Source organism: Brachyhypopomus gauderio, chromosome 9 (assembly GCF_052324685.1).
Source record: "Brachyhypopomus gauderio isolate BG-103 chromosome 9, BGAUD_0.2, whole genome shotgun sequence".
NCBI classification, from domain to species: Eukaryota; Metazoa; Chordata; class Actinopteri; order Gymnotiformes; family Hypopomidae; genus Brachyhypopomus; species Brachyhypopomus gauderio.
Genome location: NC_135219.1, coordinates 5972427 through 5992931, shown reverse-complemented (window position 1 = coordinate 5992931; position 20505 = coordinate 5972427). Strand labels below are relative to the sequence as shown.

Genomic DNA, 20505 nt, shown 5'->3' with positions numbered 1-20505 from the left:
TTAATGTACTTATCAATTATGCTTTGTTGCACCTGGGTAAGCAACAAAGAGTAGACAAAATAATAAAACAACATGTCAGGAGTACTTATGCAATGATCTAGTTTCACTAGTAAAAGCATTATTAGACTGAAAATGTTACATAACACAAAATATACAGACCCTAACACTACCACACAACATAACCAAACACCTAACACTACCACACAACATAACCGAACTCATATTACTACCACACAACATAACCAAACTCATAACACTACTACAAACATAACAAAACAATTGACACTACCACACAACATAAGCAACTCATGACACTACCATATAGCATCAACAAACTTCTAATACTTTCATACAACATACCAAGCAATCTAAGCCTACCCCAAAACTTCCACCCAGCATAATCAAATTCCTAGCACTACCACACAACATAATCAAACTCCCAACACTACCACACAACATAACCAAACTCTTACCACTACCACATAGCATAACCAAGCTACATAAGTCTAACATAACACTACCACCCAGTATAACCAAACTCATTACCAAACCTCTAACACTACCACACAGCATAACCAAAACCCTAAACTAACAGCCTGTGCTTGTATTTTTACATAACTGGTCATGTACGTTAGAATGGCATTGAATACCTTTATGACATAAGCACTACGTCATTCTCAAATAATTTTTTATTCTTCATTTATTTAATTTTTAGCACCTTGGGAGGCATGTGCAATGCTCATATTCTTTTTCAAAACCCTGAATGCTTTATTGAAAATATGCATACATAACACATCTCCTACACAACAATACAAAACATTACAATCACATTTGAAATAACACAGTTAACGCAAAAACATCCCCCCACACTATGACCCCATCACTCAGGATCTCCCACCCTGAAACATCCATCATTTCTGCTGTAACCCCACCCTCCAATGTAAGGCCTTATGGAAAGCTAAACAGACCAGAAAACACTTTTTAAAAGGAAACAAGGGTTTGTTACGACAAAAAGAGAAGCGCTGAAGCTGCGTCCAACTGAGGACTCACTCGCTATAGTCCACACTGAGTGGTTCCTCGCTGCTGCTGCTTTCAAAGATAGTTTCTTCTGAAAATGCATGAAATGTATGCTTGGCTCACCAGCAGGGGGCGTGAGGGAAGGGAGGTTTGTTTTCTTTGAATTTTCTGCCTTGGCAAGTTTTTTCTTTGTTTCTTTTCATCAAGTCACATTTGAAGTAATAAGAGACCTTTATTCATATCGTCATTTCAGGAATGGTGGGCTTCTATAGGAGGGTTCATTCCACCTCATGGGTGGACCCAAACAGAGTGGGCAGAGCAGGAAGAAAGGCAGCAGTTTGTAATGGTGTCCAGAAAAAGATGCTACGCACCCAAATCTCAATCAAACCCTCTGAAAGGAAACCAGAAGACCCTTCTGATAATGCTGCCACACAGTAAATTATCACTTTTTCTTTTGACCAGGTAATGGCACATATAGGTCTGCATGTCAAATTTAGCAAAAATGTGTCACAAAAATATATATTGCCTTGGAGGTTTGGTGAGGGCAAGGGTCTCACTAATCTCAATAGTGCACTTCTAAGTAAACTTGTCAATAAAAAAAGGTTAATAAAACTATGGAAAACACAAATGCAAATGAAATGAAACAGGAAATAAGAGGAGACAATTTGGCTGGTTATAGTTTAATATGATAATACAGGTCAAAGGTCAACCAAAAACACAAAAAAGGAGAAATAATATCACAAAAAAGTAACAAATCTTTATTAAAAACAGACAGAAAAAAACTTTTAAACATTACTATCAGTCCATAGCAAATTATTGTGTCAAAAAAAGGGAAAAAGAAAAAAAAAAAAGGGGGGGGGGTGGAAAGGGGAGGGGGCAGTGGAAAGAAAGCTCTATTCTGCTCTATCAACTTAAAAGGACTTAACTGCCTAGGAACAGGGTTAACCCTGACCCTAACTCTAGGAATAGGGCTAACCCTAGGAATAGGTATATGTACCTATTAGGTAAACAGCTTGAGCCAAAATGCCAGTGTGAAATTTCTAATGAGCACAGAGCCACAGTCTAAACATTATTAGAAATTTCAGGCATGTTGGTGGATTCATTTTACCAAAACTCGTATGGCAGTTGAAACATGTCATGTTGGAAAAATGACTGAGAGGACTTGATACGTAGTGCAAATGTAGACAAGTTTACCGTGCTGCTCAACACCAGAACTGAAAAAGGGGGCGGGGCCCTAGAGTTGGGCTTAAAAGGACTGGACTCTTTCTATGAAAGGTATTTGGGGCGGAGCTTTGCTGCATAGGTCTCAAATGAGGATGCGTTCCAGCAATGCAGACAGCATGCATATCTGTGGAGACTGATGTTTCCCCCCCCCAATAAGAAACGTTACATATGTATGTTGTGTGTAGATCACAGAACTGCACTAAGTTTGTGTTCCTGGAAAACACCCTCTGTCCCTGGCTCCGAACAAGGAGGCGGGGCATTTGATTGACAGGTCGAGTGTCACAGTATCACATTTAAAGCTGTGGCTGCATTTTCTGTTGCCTCAGCGGGTCACACGGTACACGTATGACCTCCATTGAATCTCTGTCCACAGTTGCTCACCTGAAAGCTCCTCTAAGGTGAACGGTGATGAGGTGAAGAAAAACAAATCTAAAGGAAAAGCCCTCATTGTTTTTTTTAAAACAAGTATACAAAATGGTTCAAAGTGTAATTTCTGTTCCACAGATGAGGGTCTATATGGGGCTTTAAATCAAATTCAGTTAAAATTACTTATTCAACTAAACTCTGAGGACACACACACACTCTGGCTGGTGTGAAACAGTTCCACATTTAGGCACACACACCCCCCAACACTTATGCAATCACACATGCATCCACACACACCCTCTCATACCTCGACACACTCACCCTCTCACACCTCCACAACAGTGTGCTACAGATCAAGCAGGGCTCATTCTCTCAAAGCCAAACATCCATGCTCCCCCTCCAAAACCAGCAAGCTCTAATCCCCTTAACTCGACATCAGCGCTAAAAGAACCAAAGGCATCAGGACAGAAAACGGGCGATGGAGCGCCTGTCCCAGATGGAGAGGAGGAGGACGTTTACCGGTCTTTCATATCCCAGGAAGATGCATGAATCAGCATCACTGATGGTGAGATCCAAACTCCAGCACTCCAGAGCAGGCTCGTGAGCTGGCCAGGAAGGGAAACACGGGGACAGCTGCTCAAACGCAGGGGGGGAGGAGACAAACTAACAAACCAAACCTAAAGCCTTATCGTGCGTGTCTGGAGGACAACTGAGCAGAAACGTGAGAGGGGGAAAAACCCCCACAACAAAAACAAAATGAAAACCCAAAAAGCAGGGACTGGTTTTACTCCCTCGCCCGCCCCATCAGCCCGCTAGGATGAGAGAGGTATTCATGGAGCGCTCACTGCACAGATGGTACAACACAGATGGAGAGTGCGCTGGGCTGGCCAGGGGTTCCTGGGCTACACCTCACTGGGGCGCACCTGGCTACAGGCCTCCTGATGGACAACGGGTGAGGATGCAAGTCTAGAGGAGTCCCGCAACGGGGGCATCCACGGAAACGAGTCGCTACGGAGACAGCTTTGCACCAGGCATGTCCTGAGGATCGCTCAGGTGATGACTCTGAAGATCTGAACATCACCCTCAACTCCCCCCCCCCCCCTCCAGACACATACACACACTCACACACTGCGCAGCTGGCAAAAATGTATACTCTGATCTCTCTGCTTCCGCTGTTATCACTTTCTTTTCGTGTCGCCTTACGGTGGTGGAGGATTGGTGTACAAATGGTTTCACTCTTTTAGGCGTTTGTTTGTGATTGTTTCTTGAAATAAGACTTCACCATCAACTGTCCATGCTATTGCAATTTTCTGGGGGAAGAAAAATGGAGAGAGAGAGAGAGAGGGGGGGGGGTGGATTTAGAGAAGTACCTTAAGCGCCACAACTCAATTCCTCAGATCATATAGAGGTAAATATCATAAAACGTCAAAGTTCTTCAGAGACGTTTAGCAATTGCACCACTTCAGCGGTGCAAGCACGTTAGCTCAACACACTCGTGACCCTCTTAGAAGATCCGATGTGACTGAACGTACCACTGAAGCTGTCCACTTCCTGAGTGTCCTGGAAGGGGGCGGGGCCCCAGATGCGGACGGTGCCATCGTCCGAGGCGCTGGCCATGATGCTCGGCACGCAGGGGTTCCAGCTGACGCAGTTGACCGTGCGAGTGTGGCCCGTCAGCTCCGCGACAGGAAGCTCGCTCCGCTTGTGCCAGATGTACACTTTATGATCTGGAGGTAGTGGAGAGAGACAAAGGGAAATGTCTCATGCTAGACTGGTAGGGAAAAGAAAGGCTTTGCAGGTATTACATGGAGTTGACCATAGAGGCATAGAGGTGGAATTCCTCCGTAGTCAAACACACAAACACACGGTGTACCTTCACTGCCGCTGGCGATGAAGTCCTCGTTGTGGCCTCCGAAGCAGGAGTGGATGGTGTAGAAGCCCTGCGTCACTCCCTGGTACTTCCTCACAAGCACACGGTCCTGCAGGTCCCAGAGATGCACTCCCTACGCACAGGAGAGCAATGACACACCCACCCACCAATGTATGCACACATACATAAGCAAGACACACACAGACATGTACAAATGCACAAGAGGATGTGCACACATATGTGCAAGAACATACATACACACACACACACACACACACACACACATCATACGTGCCAACAACGTGCATGCAAGCAGATGTTCCAAGTAACACTTACCTGAGTTGCTACATTTAACAAAGCTAATCTTCCATTCTTGGAAACAGTGAAAGACATGATAGGGTGGTCCTCCTGAACTCTACAGGAGAGAAGCACAGATCATCACTGAGAAACCCAATCACAGACATTCATCCTCCAATCAAAATGATCAGTCAGCCAATCATCTTCCATATCAATCCATGTCCATTAAATGCACATACATAACAGACATTAGTTTATTTGTTAGTTACTACTATTGCTACTACCATTGTGAAAAGGGCTACTGACATGTTTCTGTCTGTAAGGTCCTCGAAGTTGTAACTGCGGATGCGCTGGTGTGTGTCGGAGGCCAGAACAGTCCTGCCATCACTGACACACCAGAGGCACTGCACACGCACTCCCTCCCACGAGTCCAGCAGGTTGCCGTCCAGATCCTGATCACAGACAGCAGTCACCCATCTACCCGTCCGCACACACTCCGCCATCATTGGTCCATCTGTTTCTCTCATTCATTCCTCCGCCCCCCTCCATCCCCCCCGTCTCTACTCACGCATTGATAGAACTGCCCCCTCTGGCCCCCTGTGACGAATCTCTTCCCATCAGGGTTCCAGGCGACACTGGTCAGGCTGTCTTCATGAGATTGGCTCATCTTTGTACGCAGTTCTCCTGTCTGAACACCAGGGGGAGGCAATACTCCCTCAATGAGTGAGAACCCAAGTAACCCCACAGGCTGCAGAAGCCCTACAACTCTAAAAGCAGTTTATAATAAACCAGCAGTACTGGTCAATACGTTTTGCAAAATACAGTCAGACAACATTCAGCAATTAATTCTTGCTTTGGATTCTGACCTACGAAAGCAATCTTTGGATTCATTAGCTGTGGAACCAGGAACCTTTAATCACGTGGAACTTAATAATCAACCACTAAGTAGGCATAACAAGTCCTCCAGAGGACAGGTGCCACTAGAGTGCCTTTAGGTGGTTACCTGCACATTCCAGAGCCAAAGCTCAGCGCAGTCGTCAGGTCCACAGGCGATGAGGTAAGTGTCGTCCGGACTCCAGGCCAAGTAAGACACGCCATATGCGTGACCCTCCAGCATTCTCCACAGCTTCAGCTGGTGTGTGTCCTGTCAGGAAGGGCTGGTCAGACCGGGGATGTGTGTGTGTGTGTGTGTGTGTGTGTGTGTGTGTGTGTGTGTGTGTGTGGATTCAGCATTTCAGATGGATATATTCTGCAATGAGGAACAGCACACCAGAGACTGACTGACTGTAAAGCCCCGACACGCCAACCTAGGAAAAAGCAGCGTGGAAAATCTGCAGGAACTGAAAGGGTTTGTACAGAAGATAATGATTACATAGTGATGAATAAAGAGTGGTTTAGAATCCGTCAAGTGTTCCAGCCCCTGCAGGTCAAGTTATGGATTCTCAGGCAGGTAGTGCTGGTGGTGGGAACAGAAGGTGCACACACCTGCTCCACCTGCCACACGAGGACGGTGGTGTCTTTGGAGCCGGTAGCGAGTTTGGTGCCATCATTGGAGAATTTGCAGAACCAGACCTCGTTACAGTGCTCCGTCAAGATCTGCTGGGTGTAACAGGGGAACTGTTTCCTGAGGAGCAGAGGGACACAGAGAGAGAGACTGAGGGTTAGAATGAGATGGTCAATAAGGAGGTGGAATTGAGATTAGTGTGTGTGAGTGTGTGTGTGTGTACCTGCTGCACACATGGTCCAGCAGTAAGGAGGCGGAGTCAAGGCTGGCGTCTAACTTTGTGTTGTGGTAGAGGCAGCGTTCTCTCTGCAACTCCACCGCCTGACGAAGCAGTGTGTGCAGCCGCCGTGGAGGCAACATGACCGAGGGGGGGAGGTACACTACACACACACACACACACACACACACACACACACACACACACACACACACACACACACACACACACACACACACACACACACACACACCCACACACACACACACCCACACACACACACACCCACACACACACCCACACACCCACACACACCATGCAGTCTGTTTTAACAGTCTGTTCACATAGACAACATTGATAAAGTTTAAAACCACGTTTGTGGTAGGTGGACACAATTAATCACAACATGCTTTTCTGACATGTGGGCAATGTGTCATGATGATGATGAAGCTTGACGATTATTTTCACAGTGCCGCCCACCCTCCGCGAGTGTGTGTGTGTGCTCACTCTGTAGCTTGTCCAGGAGCTTGGAGCGTGAGCCGACCCCTTTCCCCTCCCACTCCGCCTTGACTCTCAGGTCCTCCGCATGGCTACACATCAAATACCTGCAGAGGATCGACAGCAAGAAATCAGACATCCGTTTATCTGATTAAAGAAATCAGACATCCGTTTATCTGATTAAAGACAAAAAATGGGCTTATTTGCCAGCACAGCTAAATTATTCATTTAGGTCTTTGAGCTAGAACGTAATTATTTCAGCATCTGTAGTGCAGTAGAAAGAGTCTTAATGAAATATTTGAGTAACGAATGCTAACCAGGAATAAGTATACCCAACTACTGCTCACTAGCACCCCCTATTGGGCAGAAGTGTTACTGTACCACTTCAGTGGTGACAGGTTATTATGGGTGGTTGGCACAGTACCCGCTGAGAACATGGATGCGGTCCGTGTTGTACTTCAGAGGAGTCAGCTCTCCTCTCAACACCTGCAGTGCCTCCAAAACCTTCCCATCCTCCAGATACTCCAGATACTTCTGCTGCAAAAGCAGGAACTTCATCCTCTACAGCAGGAGAAAGAAAGATGAGAGATGGAGAGAGAAAAGCTTCAAATACATTCATAATCTTTATCCCATCATTTTGAGACCTAGTCTATTGGGTACAAAGATGATGTGGGTGAGGACTGCAGAGGAGACGGGTGTTTCCACATTGATCAAGATGTCCAGCCCTGACCCCACCTGTGTAAAGGATCACGGCCCGAGTTATACCCAGCCCTGACCCCACCTGTGTGAAGGATCACGGCCCGAGTTATACCCAGCCCTGACCCCACCTGTGTGAAGGATCACGGCCCGAGTTATACCCAGCCCTGACCCCACCTGTGTGAAGGATCACGGCCCGAGTTATACCCAGCCCTGACCCCACCTGTGTGAAGGTTCACGGCCCAAGTTATACCCAGCCCTCACCCGGACTGTGTGCAGGCTGGTCTCCACTGATACAAAGGGCGGTCCTCACAGTTCTTATCTGCGTCTCACACTGACTGCCCTTGCTGAGCGAACTGTCTCTTTATAGTTTAGTACTGGGCTAGGTAAAAAAAAGAAGCTATTCGGGATCACCTTGCATAAAAATATTTGAATTATACTATATGCCACATTTAATATTTCAGTCAGCATTTGCCATGCAAGCACGAGTGTTAGGACAGTATTTAAATGCCCCACACCACTGATTGTGGATCAGCAATTCATGTGTAGACCGATGGCTGAAGTCTAGAGACAATGGGAGCACCGACCCCAGATCAGTACTCATGTTCCTGAGACTTTTGCTGTCTGTTTGCTGGGACTCAGAGCTCCATATTGAGGAGCAAATCCATACTGACTGGTGCTAACGGTGTCAGAGTAAAGACATTACCTGGACCTGTGCACGGCCGCATTGGGCCTGCAAATTCACATAAAAAAAAAAAAAGTGTCCTACATTAAAAAAAAAAAAAAAAAGTATCCTACAGTGGCACTATACTATACCATTTGACCAATCAACTCCACCCAGGTTATTTCACTAATTAACTCCACCCACTGGTTTGAGCTGATCAGCAAAGCCAAGTGGCTGGAGCAAAATCCTGGTGTGGATTTTAAACTCCTGGATCAGAATCAGTGTTTCAGCCTCACTGAAAGAGAAATTATACCCAAGAAGTCCTCCATTTTGGCTGGGCAGAAAATATTACAAGAGACTTCTATTCAGCATGGACTGTCATCTGTCAAACGCACTGATTTACTTAGAAAGATCTTTTTGCACGAACAGTAATTAGCGTTTCTCTGGTTGCCCAACAGAACAGACAGCTCGTCAGTCATCACTTTGCCTCACGCTATGTAGACCTGCTCACCAACCAGCTGCGGCTGCATCATTAGCCTGCTTTGCGACACTGGCTGCGCTAGCCAATCAGGCCTGGAGTTCAGAATCGAGACGTCTCATGTCCCGGGGGGACAGCAAAGGTGACACCTCCATAAACGTCAACGTCCTATTCTGAACCTTTCTTCACTCGACAGCTCTGCAGAGACCCACACGTGAGCAACCCGTGCTGGCTCTCTGGGTAATGCAGTCCGGATCACTGCAGCTGGGGTGGGGACGGCCATTTCTGGAGCTCTTTCAGAAACACTGGTGTGCTTTAGTAGGAGTGCTGAAATAAGAGTCAGGCCTTACATGACATGGCCACGAACAGCCGCCATCTTGAAAGCTTACTCACCCAGAGTAGGATCAAATTATGCCAATGCCAGAGTTTTAGAAAGTTTCCGTTATTGTGCAGCAGTTAGGCTGTTCACTCCATATTTCATGAATGTAGCAGAAAAGCCTAATTTGCCTAAAATCTGAATAATGTTTCAAATCTGTTTCTACTAATTGGTTGTGAGAGACATTCCAGAACATCCCATGTTTCAATGAGTGAATGCCCGAGCTGAACAACCATTTTGCATTGTAGATGTTCCAGACTCGGTTCCAGAAGGTGTTGGTGTTCTCCTGGGAGTGGCTTACCACAGTGGCGTTGGGGGAATGCATCAGGCCTTTGAGCTCGCTCAGGTCATTCTCAGCCTGTGTTCACACAGAAAAGAGGAGAAACGAGAGAGTCAGGTCAGCAATTTGGTCTGTGTCCAGGGGGAGGTGAGGGGGCAGGGCTTGTAGGACTGACCACTCTGTAACTGATTCATAGAGAGAGTGGGTACTGCTGCAAACACAGTCAACTGTGGCAATGAAACAGAAGCACATGATTGTCCTGCAGAAAGAGATGTACAATTTGTACCAACTCAAGTTAGAGATCAGACTTAACACAGGACTGTGTTAAATGCTAAAAACATTTGAGCCAAAAAACTGGTATTACAAGAAAAGAAGGTGGAACTTTCCAATACGGCAGGATGGAAAACTAAGAAATGGAGCATCAATGGTCTGGCAACAGCTAGGGGTAGAGTTATGAAAGACCTATGGACAGGGTAAGGTTATGGGAGCCCTAGGGGTAGGGGAAGGGATATGGGAGACCTAGGACTACTGTTAGGGTTAGGGGAGACCTAGGACTACTGTTAGGGTTAGGGGAGACCTAGGACTACTGTTAGGGTTATGGGAGACCTAGGACTACTGTTAGGGTTAGGGGAGACCTAGGACTACTGTTAGGGTTAGGGGAGACCTAGGGCAAGGGCTCTGGTTTCAATTACATGGTCGTCAGGAACCCAATCAGGTCAATGCATCTCTGCTTTGTGAAGCACCATTAGTGTTTAAAATCAAACATGTGGATAGCTAATGTGGAGAGTGTCATGTTGATACACTAACAGTTGCAATATCCAGGGGGCTTAATCTGATCACCTGATATTCCAAACCCATCATAACCAAGACAAGAAGCTCCAGAAGAAGAAATCGTAACATGAGCTACCAGACAAAAGTGACTAGTTGTCTTGCAATACAGAGTCCATATGTTAACGAGCTCCTTACCATGCAGTGTCTGTCTGCTCTCAGCTGAGGGGAGACAGCTTTGGCAGTTGAAGTGTCAGGGGTATTGGAGCAGGGCAAACACACATGTGCAGCATAAGAGTTTCCCTAGAACCCTAGAAATCCAGAACCCCCAAGATCCAATTCTGGATTTATTTACAGTGCAGTTTCAGCTCTACAGCTCTAGTCTACTGATCTGGTGTGGGTTTCCCGAAACGTTCGTAGCGCTAAGTACTTCGTAACCTCGTATGAAACGTGGTCGACTGACCACTTATATGTGGTAACCAACAAAAAGCATCAGGGATCTCCATCATCTGGGGTGTATTAGTACAGTCTGAGCAGGGCTAGATGGTGTTCCTCTGTGTATATGGGGGGAGCATGTTGTGGCAACGCTGCTAGAGGTCAGAAGCCATCATGCACTGTAACCCTGGGGTGGTGCTGTGTGAAATAAAGACTGAACACAGACTGACCCATTTTAAGACTGGACCACAGTGCCTTCAATCTCTCAAAAAGAAACACGAAGACAAACACAGACACACACACACAAGAGACAGGTTTGCTGGAGAAGAGGATAAGTGCATTTCATATGTGCTTAACCCTGTCGCTGTTGCCTGCCTTGGGTCCTCACAGGAGCCAACAGCGTCCCTCACAGGACTATACAGGACTACAGCTTAGCAACAGGATCACTCAGAGAGAGCGCACGCTGAGGTTCGTCACAATCACCCCAGCTAGCACCCGTCTTCACATTCAGCAAACTTCACCACCATGAACGGCTCGACTGTCCACTCAAGAAGCGCTCCAGAATTATCACCACAACATTTTAAAGTACTTGTGACAGTCATGCACCAGCGAGCACTAAATGTATTCACATCTGCAGAGAATAAGTGGCTTTCCACACCCATATGTGGCAGAGGGAGCTGCTGATCTCACAGCCAAGCTCTCACTCTGCGATACTGAAATACAGGCGTGTATGACACAGAAGTGGGAGTGGCTGGGGTTGCTGTGGACACACCTTGTCCCATTCGCCTTCCATTACGTGGTTCCGGAACTTCGTAGCAGCAGGGTGTTCCAGTCTGCAGCCAGATTCCTGCATTAGCAAGTCCACTGTCTGACTAGAGAGAGAGAGAGAGATGGATGCATTAGACAGCAGCAACCCCGGCAATGAAGTGTCATAACGTCATTAAACACCAGTGCCTCAAATGTTCAGTGTGTGCAGTAAGTGTATGTATAAGGGAGAGGGGGGTCGGCACAATGACATCATCCCTCAGGTAGGGCAGCGCGAGAGTGGCGCAGAACGTTTCGGCGTCATTCTCGCGTGCATTTTCACCTCTTGAACACGGGGGCGTGCGGCGCGCGCTCCCGAAGGCAGACAATGCCCTCGGCCCTGTTCATAAACGCGGAATTAAACCGGCCTGTGTGTGTGTTCACGAGTCGTGTTATGGCAGGACCGAGCCATGGAATTTCCATGTTTACCGTCCCTCGGCGAAATCGAGCTAGGTCGTGGTCGGGCCCCGATTTCTCGGAAAGAAAAACGTCCGAAATTACAGTGCTGGAGCGGAGCTGCGATGGCTTCAGCAGACGACACTAAAATTAGACCAACGTTTGTGATCTAAAACAGCTGGTTCAAGACGCATTCCTCGGCCGCCATGAAACCATAAACCACAGCTTTAGTGCTGTTAAACTGGACTCGATTAGCGAAGACCATCACTAAATAACAGGAAACTTATTAAAAGCGGCCATCTGTCACATATTTTTCGCGTGTTTATGAACTTATATCATATATTTTTATAATGAGGGCCCCAGAAACAACAACACTGTTGGCAGGCCATCTTAACCTGACAAACGATGCAACACAGAAGCAATCGTCGATTGACATACTAACTAGCTAGTAACTACACTCGTTTATAACTTGAGGCCTCTTTGCCAACAAAGATACTAAAATAGTAACAGTTATTTTGGTTTCGCTGCCAGCTCGAACAAAAGCACGGTTGTGGTAAAAAGTACTAATGAAAACTCAGACGACAGAAAGGCATGAACATATTCAGGGTGCAGCAGACACTAAACAGAGGGGTTATTATCACTTGTGCTTAACGCCTAACTGGACAAAAACAAGGCAGATATTACAAAGCGGAAGGGGAGGCCAGAAACAGACGCTGTCAAACAAGCGGTTATTCTTTGCGCAATCCTCAAAAAATGCAAGTAAAAGAAAGCTCGCAAACCAGCTTGTCTTTAGTGTTGGGCTGCAAAAGGAGCCGCTGTCAAACACCGGCGGGGGATTTACTAGTCAATGTTAATTATGGATTTGCAGCGTCTTTAGGTTGACTGTAAAAGTGATGTAACCTAATGCGTTTATGGCCCACGAAAAATCCTATAAGTGTTCTTTTCTCCAAGGGGCATACTGACACTGATCAAATTCATAATGTTTTATCTATCTGGGGTCTTGACAAATGAAGTTTAAAGCTTCCGAGAGTCAACGTTATAGTCTGTATTGTGCAAGATGGACCCCCCTTCTTCCTCCCGAGAGAGAGCCAGGGACAGCTAGCTAACCACCCCCCTCCCCCATGTTGGGCAGACGCAGGCAAGCGTTTCATAACGTCGTTTCATATGAAATCCTCTCCAAAAACCAAGTGTGGTGAATGTTTCTCGCGTTTGCAGACTCCCGTGTCCACTGCCACGTCGAATTTCGGTACTTACTTCAGCCCTAACCCGTGAAGATGTTGCCCGATCAGCCGGATGACATCTTCTTCTGATTGAGATAGACGTTTCTTCTTTTTTAACGAACCCACATCAGAACCCAAACCTGCAGATAACGCTAAAGTCCCGGAACCCTGGACAGTTTGGGCCCCGTTACTGGTACCGACACTATTCCCGTTATCTGTGCTGGACAGAAGCCCGTTCGAGTGTACTCCTGCAGCCGAGGAAGACTCTCCATTTTGTGCGCTATTTTGGCAGGTAAGAGCCGAGTCCTGTCCTTGACCTGCCCCGTTTGACTGCATATTTGTGCCGAGACCGCTGACGATATTTCGGTTAAAGTGAATGGCAGACGTCGCTTGAGGATGTGGAGAACTTGAAAGTGCCAAAACAACTGCAGAAAGGCCCGCTGTTCCCGTTGAAGCCCCGGGCTCTCCTACTCCCTCCGCCGCCGAGGCTCGGTGTTTCTTCCGCGGGGGCGGCGACGCTCCACCGGTGTCCGAGTCGGAGGAGGAGGAAGCGGAGGCCAGAGTTTCCTCACCGAGAGCGGCCGTGGTTAGAAGCCGGTGAAGCCCGGGGATGGAAAAGGAGCCGTCAGCTCCCGGGATTCAGACCTCGTAACCCGGCTTAAATCGCCCCGTCTCTGCGATAGCTTCGCCTGCCGATCCGTTTTTGTTGTTGTTTCTCTCCAAACAGCTGCAACCTCTAATGGAGTCCAGACGCGCTGACGTCACCGGAAATTCCTATACAACCATACTTCCGGATAAAATAATCAATAGGCGTGTGAAAACTTTCAGCACGAAGGATTATTATTATTATTATTATTAGGGTTCACACACATAGTGTGGGAACCCTATTGTAATTATTATTATTATTATTATTATAAATATTAATAACAATAATAAGGAAATCTCACAGATAGGTAATTATTAATGGGGGACGAATTCGCGAATGGCAGGTTACATACTATAGGCAGGAAACGTGAGTGTCTGAAATCGATTACTTGCCTATATTTTCTGTTTAAAAATAGTTACGATTAGATCTTAACTGGACACATGCAGACACTATTAAAATAATAAATATCGAAGAAGCAAAATTATTATTAAATAATTATATTTAAAAATATATATATTTCGCATTCGAATTTCGTATTCATACAGGTAATATTATAATTCTATATGAAAGCGTATGAAATGGACCTTAAATCTCTCATTGTATCAAAATTAAAAACAACACCGACACCTAAAGGAGATAGAGAGTACTGCATCACTATCTGATTCACCATATCCAAAGTTTAATAGTGAACTCTACAATCTAGAAATATTACATCCATATTTCAAGGATTATGATAAAACGTCATGCACAGTAAAAAGGAAATAATTTATGCAATTTTTTTCCTTCAATTAGACATTTGACATTTTTAGGTGCAGTGTGATGGATGCAGTCGCTGGGCACATTTTCAGTGTACTCAGTATCCTAAAGAAAGACACCAGCTACCTCTGTACAAAGGTTCATTACAATGAATGTCTGTTTTTATTTGAAATGTTAAAAAAAAAATTTTTTAATTAAAATAAATAGGTTAAATTTATAGGTTAAATAGGTTAAAATAAATAGGTGAATATGTTCAATTCAATACCCTACCCACAGTACTATTACTGTAAGCACTTTCTAATAAGGTTGCACAACATGTAAAATCATCCTACCTACGTTATTGCTGAAAGCACGTTACAATTACAGGATTTATAAAGTAATAAAATGTATATACGCACTGTTGAGCATCGACACAGTAGCACAAATCGACAGATATCTGTAAATTTGTGCTATAGCCGTGCTCTGAACAATGACGTGATTGTTTCATGCGCAGTACACCTGGTAGGATGGTTTGACGGGTAGGATAGATATTCAGGACATGTACTCGCACTAAATAAACATGCTGTATGCTAGTCATCGCTCATCAGCGATTTATATTGTTTAACACCGTTTAACAGCCACAGGAGAGATCTAAGAACTGCAGAGAGGAGGTGGAAGAGAAGTCACCTAGATTTAGACCTCCGCTTATATCAATCTCTCCTTTCAAAGTTCTCACTGGAAGTCACATCAGCAAAGTCAGCCTACTACAGAAAGAAATTTTAATCATCTGCATCCAACCCACGCAATCTATTCAGTATTTCTTCTTCTCTCCTTAACCCTCCCTCACCCCTCCTCCATCCTCTCTCACTCCTTAACCCTCCCTCACCCCCTCCTCCATCCTCTCTCACTCCTTAACCCTCCCTCACCCCCTCCTCCATCCTCTCTCACTCCTTAACCCTCCCTCACCCCCTCCTCCATCCTCTCTCACTCCTTAACCCTCCCTCACCCCCTCCTCCATCCTCTCTCACTCCTTAACCCTCCCTCACCCCCTCCTCCATCCTCTCTCACTCCTTAACCCTCCCTCACCCCCTCCTCCATCCTCTCTCACTCCTTAACCCTCCCTCACCCCCTCCTCCATCCTCTCTCACTCCTGAGGATTTTGTCATCATCTTTGAAGAGAAAATTGCAGCAGTCCGTCAGTACTTCTCCCCAGCTCCCAACCTTCCTACTAGTATCTCTTACCCAGCGTTTCTCAAAGTGTGGGTATTGCAGGTGGGGCGCAAGCAATTGGAAGAAATGAACGTTTTTAAGCCTGTAGTTTTAATGCCTGTTCGTTTTGCATAAGCCCCGGATGTTTAAAATGTCTGCGGAACAGTGTGAACCAGGGCTAGATTCGGCCCTTTAATGAATTTGTCAACAAATTATGGTCAATAAACTACGTTTGCCAAATACCCCCCCCCCCTCCCGTCAACAAATTACGATCGCTCCCCCCCCCCCCCCCCGTCAACACATTTTGTTTGGGTGATAAGGGACAGGTGGGGCGTGGAATTTCCCCTTCTTCTGAGGTGGGGAATGATAGAAAAAGTTTGAGAACCGCTGCTCTAACCCAACACTCAACTCCTTGGCTTATTTCTCTCCTCTCTCCTCAGACAAGAAACATCAACTTCTGACTTCTAGCAATCCTACTACATGCCCACTGGATCCAATTCCTTCCATTCTTTTCCAGAATATGTCAAGAGAACTCCTTCCGTTCATCTCAGCAATCATCAACAACTCCTTAGTTTGGGTCATGTACCTACCGGGTTCAAGATTGCAAGGGTGGTACCAATGGTGGTACCAAGACTGAAGACCCACCTGTTTGTTGAGTTCTTACCAGAGCACTAACTCGGCTGATACCACTTGCCGTTGTTCTTAAATTGTATGTCTGTCTATGGATAATTGTGCTTCTTGGCAAACGTCTAACACTAATGACATTGACTCCTGTAGTTTAGTAGTAGTCTGACTCAGTGGTGTCTTGAATTCTGGCCTATCCGTACTATTACCTAGGATGAATTCTGTGATCAGATGCAAAGTACTTTTGTAAGTCGCTCTGGATAAGAGCGTCTGCTAAATGCCGTAAATGTAATGTAAAACACAGAGGGGAAACGGTGAAATGAAATATAAACATAAAATACGTGGAATAATCAATGCATGAAACGAAACTCGACTGTAGAAAAGCACAGGAGAAAATACCAAATGAAAACTCAAAAGAGGATGAAAAAACAAAACAAAAAAAAAAAAAAAAAAAACCAAAAGACGTCAGGGGAAGTAACAGGCTGGCTGGCAGGAAAACGCTGTAATGAACAAAACCCCCCTTCCCAAAACCAAACTGGATAGAGAAATAATAGCGAGAGGTAGTGATGGGACGAACGATACTGGTGCGTCAACACTGTGCCGAGCGCACGAGAGTGAAACCCCGTATCGGTGCGTGTATTGCTTTAAACAAAAACCACGTGATGGATACAAGAAGTGTATCGTTTGGATGTGCAGCGCCAAATTGTGTTTATAAGGAAACGAACTGTATCGGCATGTCGCGGGTTTGTTGGATGGAGTTTTACTGTTACTTTTAGATTTTGTATTTTTGCCCTCACGGATCGAACCAGAAAATTTTCCACTGCCTGGAATCATTTTGATCTTTTGACGCCAAATAAGGTATTGTTTCTCCTTTGGACATTATTTTTTATTAAATATGTTTGTACTCTTTTCTGGTAAGGGTTTTTAATTGTATTCAGATAAAGTCACTTTTGATTTTATTTTATTGTAGGTGAAGTGTCGACTCTGCTCCACGGAGCTGTCTTACATCAATAAGAGCACTTCATCAATGCTGAGGCATTATAGAGCTCGGCATGGCAATGAAGAATCAGCACATACTGGTGAGAGTACCACAGGTGTGTTAAAATTCTCAAATAAAATTAAAATGTTTTAATTTAAAATTGTTTATTACACACAAAATGCTTTGTGTAACTATGTAATATTGTTTGTAAACTTGTCAGTACTTTAATAAGGCAAAAAAAATGTCCTTACATTTCCTAACAAGCAAGCTGTGGATGAGGCTGTGATCAACATGATCATCAAAGACTGTCAGCCTCTCTCCATCGCACTTAGATATTTATGGACACCATCTTCGTCTGTACCCTGTGAAAGAGTTTTTTCTAAGGCAGGAGAACTTGTATAAGAGGAGAAATCGCCTTGGACCCAACACACTTCAAAAACTTTTGTTCCTCAATAAAAATACATAAATGAATGAATTTCTTGTCATTTTTTGTGTTTTATATTATTTTTCTTTTTCATTAATGAAAATCCTTACATAAGTTGCACATTTTAGCTGAATTTTATTAGACAAATTTGCTATACTTTGCAGAGTTGGTTTAGCATTTACACAAGGTTTTAAGCAAATTTTGGACTCAAAAAATTGAGCAAATGAAATTATAAAATGATGAGATCATATTTTAAGTAAACGAATGTCGATTAAATATTTCACGAGTTGATGTGTTTTCAGGATGCTTTTTCAACTTTTCATTTTGTTTACCTGCAATGATATTATAAATACTGCAGGGGTCACTATTGAGTGACCAACACGGTGTCAATACTGTGTCAACACAGTTTGTGTAGTGTGTCGATACACTCCTTGAGGTATCATCTTCCCATCACTAGCGAGAGGAAAACTTGAGGGAGGCCATGAAGCGGCGCAGGAGTAAAACACTCGAATAAGCAAATGATCAAAGGGAGAGAATGTGTTGACCACACTACTCAGCATGAGAGCAGAGAACACTAGCGGCCAAACGATTCAGCAGTGAGTTGCCACCAGAGGTCTCTGATTGCCACAGCTATACTCCTAAAGTAGTAAGGAAGACAGCTGTGGCTCATCACTGCTGATCAGTGTTGCCATAGTTACTTTGAAACAGTAATCCGACTACTGACTACTGACTACTTCTTTAAAAAGTAGCTCAGTTAAGTTACTGACTACTTGCTTTTAAAAGTAACTAAGTTAGATTACTTTTAGTTACTTTCAGCAGAGGCTGATCCCCCGCCCCTATAACAGGAAAATGACTACCAGTTCTGCCAATACTCACTTTATTGACATGTATTTTAACCGGAACATCAAAAATGACACTGGCATTTGTAAACTTTTTCTTGAAATAGGCTTTGTTGTTTTTAAAATAAATAAATAAATAAGACAGTCTTTCTGTTCAACTCCGCCCACTTACAGGGTTGCCAATTCTCACGCATTGAGCGTGAGACACACGCATTTGACTGTCTTCACACGCTCACACGCCACACTTTCGATATCTCACGCCGAAAAAAAATCTAGTTTATTTACCTCTGATCCATATCTATGATTCAATGAGTTACTAGTTCGATCTGGCGCCAACCACCGGCGATCGATAGATCGTGATATAATACTGAATTTAGTCCATTTTACACCCCGCCCGGTAACAATTTACGTTCGCCGCCACCCCCCGGTTTTTTTCAGGTTTGACGTTGTGTTTTTGAAAGTAGACAGCACTCTGTCGCCAGCACAGAGTGTACAACGCACCTTAATGTTGTCATCCTTAACCGAAATAAAATCAAAATAATGCCTGTATTTCCAGCTGCTAAAGGCGACACTCTCCTTCCATCTGACTTTGGCGCCGCAGAAATGACATAACCGCGCAAGAAACGTGTAGCCAAAAAATAAGAATGAATAACCTACGTTCCCCCGAAATGCAGAAATAGTAACGCACGATGTTTTAGATAAGTAACTTTAATCTGACTACTAGTTTTTAAATAGTAGTTGCGTTAGACTACTCGTTACTGAAAAAAGTAGTCCGACTACAGTAACGCGTTACTAAGTAACGCGTTACCGGCATCACTGCTGCTGATTACTGGAGTTCTGCCTGGAACTGGCTCATGAGCCCCTCCCTGTGGCGGCAGGAGGAACCACACTGGAGTCAGCCCTAATAGAAATAAGTTTTCAGAATTGTGTTGTGTTTGTATTTCAGTGTTAAGTCTGTGCTGAGTAAATGTATGATTTTTTGGTTTGGTGCTGGTGTACCAAAAGTGTGACTGGGATTCCTGAAGAACATGATTGCAATTTTTTTTTCTTTACATTTCAAAAAACTTATCGACTGTATTTTATTTTGTGTTATTTATTTATGTGTTTTGCAATGTCTGATCATTTAAAAGCATCATACAAAAGTGTTGTTGCACGGGTTTCTTTGAAATAAACGTCAAACAATATGATGGATTTTTTCCTCTTTTTTTGTGGGAAAGGGTCTCTGTTCTCTGTCATAATAGGCAGGTCCAAATCCTCAAGGGAGATACCTACGTCCACGCCCAGACACACATACTAGGCCAGTCCCTTGCTCACAGTCCCCTACCTACTGATACTCCCACTCATCAGTACACACCTCATCAGTACTCTTTCTTCCCTATATAATCAGAATCAGAATCAGGTTTATTGGCCAAGTGTGTTCGCACACACAAGGAATTTGTTTCCGGCTGTTCGTGTCTCCCGGGTGCTAACAGTTTATAGTGCAGTGGTTTTAGAATAGGAGTGATAATAGTTGTTAATTGTTGTATATGGTCTGTGTGATGGGTGTCTTGTGATTGGCTGTTGATGAAGGTGATGGCCTGTGGGTAGAAGCTGTTCTTGTGTCTGACGGTCTTAGTGGACAGCGTTCTGTAGCGTCTGCCAGATCGGAGGAGCTGAAACGTGGTGAGCCGGATGTGAGGAGTCTGTGATTATTTTCTCTGCCCGTTTCCTGGTTCTTGAGCAGTACAAGTCCTGAATGGAGGGCAGAGAAGCACCGATGACCTTCTCAGCAGTCCGCACTGTTCTCTGCAGTCTGTTCCTATCCTGCTTTGTGGCTGCTCCGAACCACACTGTGATGGACGTGCACAGGATGGACTCAATGACTGCAGTGTAGAACTGGATCAGCAGCTCCTGAGGCAGATCTAACTTCCTCAGCTGGCGTAGGAAGTACATCCTCTGC

The 20505-nt window shown here is 44.8% G+C and overlaps 1 protein-coding gene and 1 long non-coding RNA gene across 3 annotated transcripts; one reads left to right on the top strand and one right to left on the bottom strand.

The window, feature by feature from the left end:
- Positions 1 to 1681: 1681 nt before the first annotated feature.
- On the bottom strand, positions 1682 to 13749 carry wdr26b (WD repeat domain 26b). Its single transcript, XM_077016640.1, has 14 exons — positions 13145 to 13749; positions 11463 to 11562; positions 9509 to 9565; positions 7418 to 7554; positions 7003 to 7100; positions 6502 to 6658; positions 6260 to 6398; positions 5778 to 5918; positions 5343 to 5462; positions 5081 to 5226; positions 4814 to 4892; positions 4481 to 4610; positions 4140 to 4334; positions 1682 to 3917 (listed from the first exon to the last, which is right to left on the bottom strand). Exons 1-14 carry the CDS (start codon positions 13444 to 13446, stop codon positions 3892 to 3894), a joined length of 1827 nt encoding a protein of 608 aa, XP_076872755.1. The 5' UTR covers positions 13447 to 13749; the 3' UTR covers positions 1682 to 3891.
- LOC143522792 (uncharacterized) lies at positions 13264 to 19715 on the top strand. Of its 2 annotated transcripts, none has more exons than XR_013133139.1 (3): positions 13264 to 13402; positions 16141 to 17182; positions 17295 to 19715. It is a non-coding gene; the product is annotated as an uncharacterized LOC143522792 (long non-coding RNA). The 2 variants fall into 2 exon arrangements; XR_013133140.1 differs by having other exon boundaries at positions 16141 to 17418; positions 17568 to 19715.
- The last annotated feature ends 790 nt before the right edge of the window (positions 19716 to 20505 follow it).

Coding starts and splice junctions, on each gene's coding strand:
- wdr26b (XM_077016640.1), bottom strand. CDS start 13,446: ATGCAGTCAAACGGGGCAGGTCAAGGACAGGACTCGGCTCTTACCTGC. Junction 6,659..7,002: donor GCTCCTGGACAAGCTACAGA/GTGAGCACACAC, acceptor GTGTGTGTGTAG/TGTACCTCCCCCCCTCGGTC. Junction 5,463..5,777: donor TTTGGCTCTGGAATGTGCAG/GTAACCACCTAA, acceptor CCTGGTGTTCAG/ACAGGAGAACTGCGTACAAA.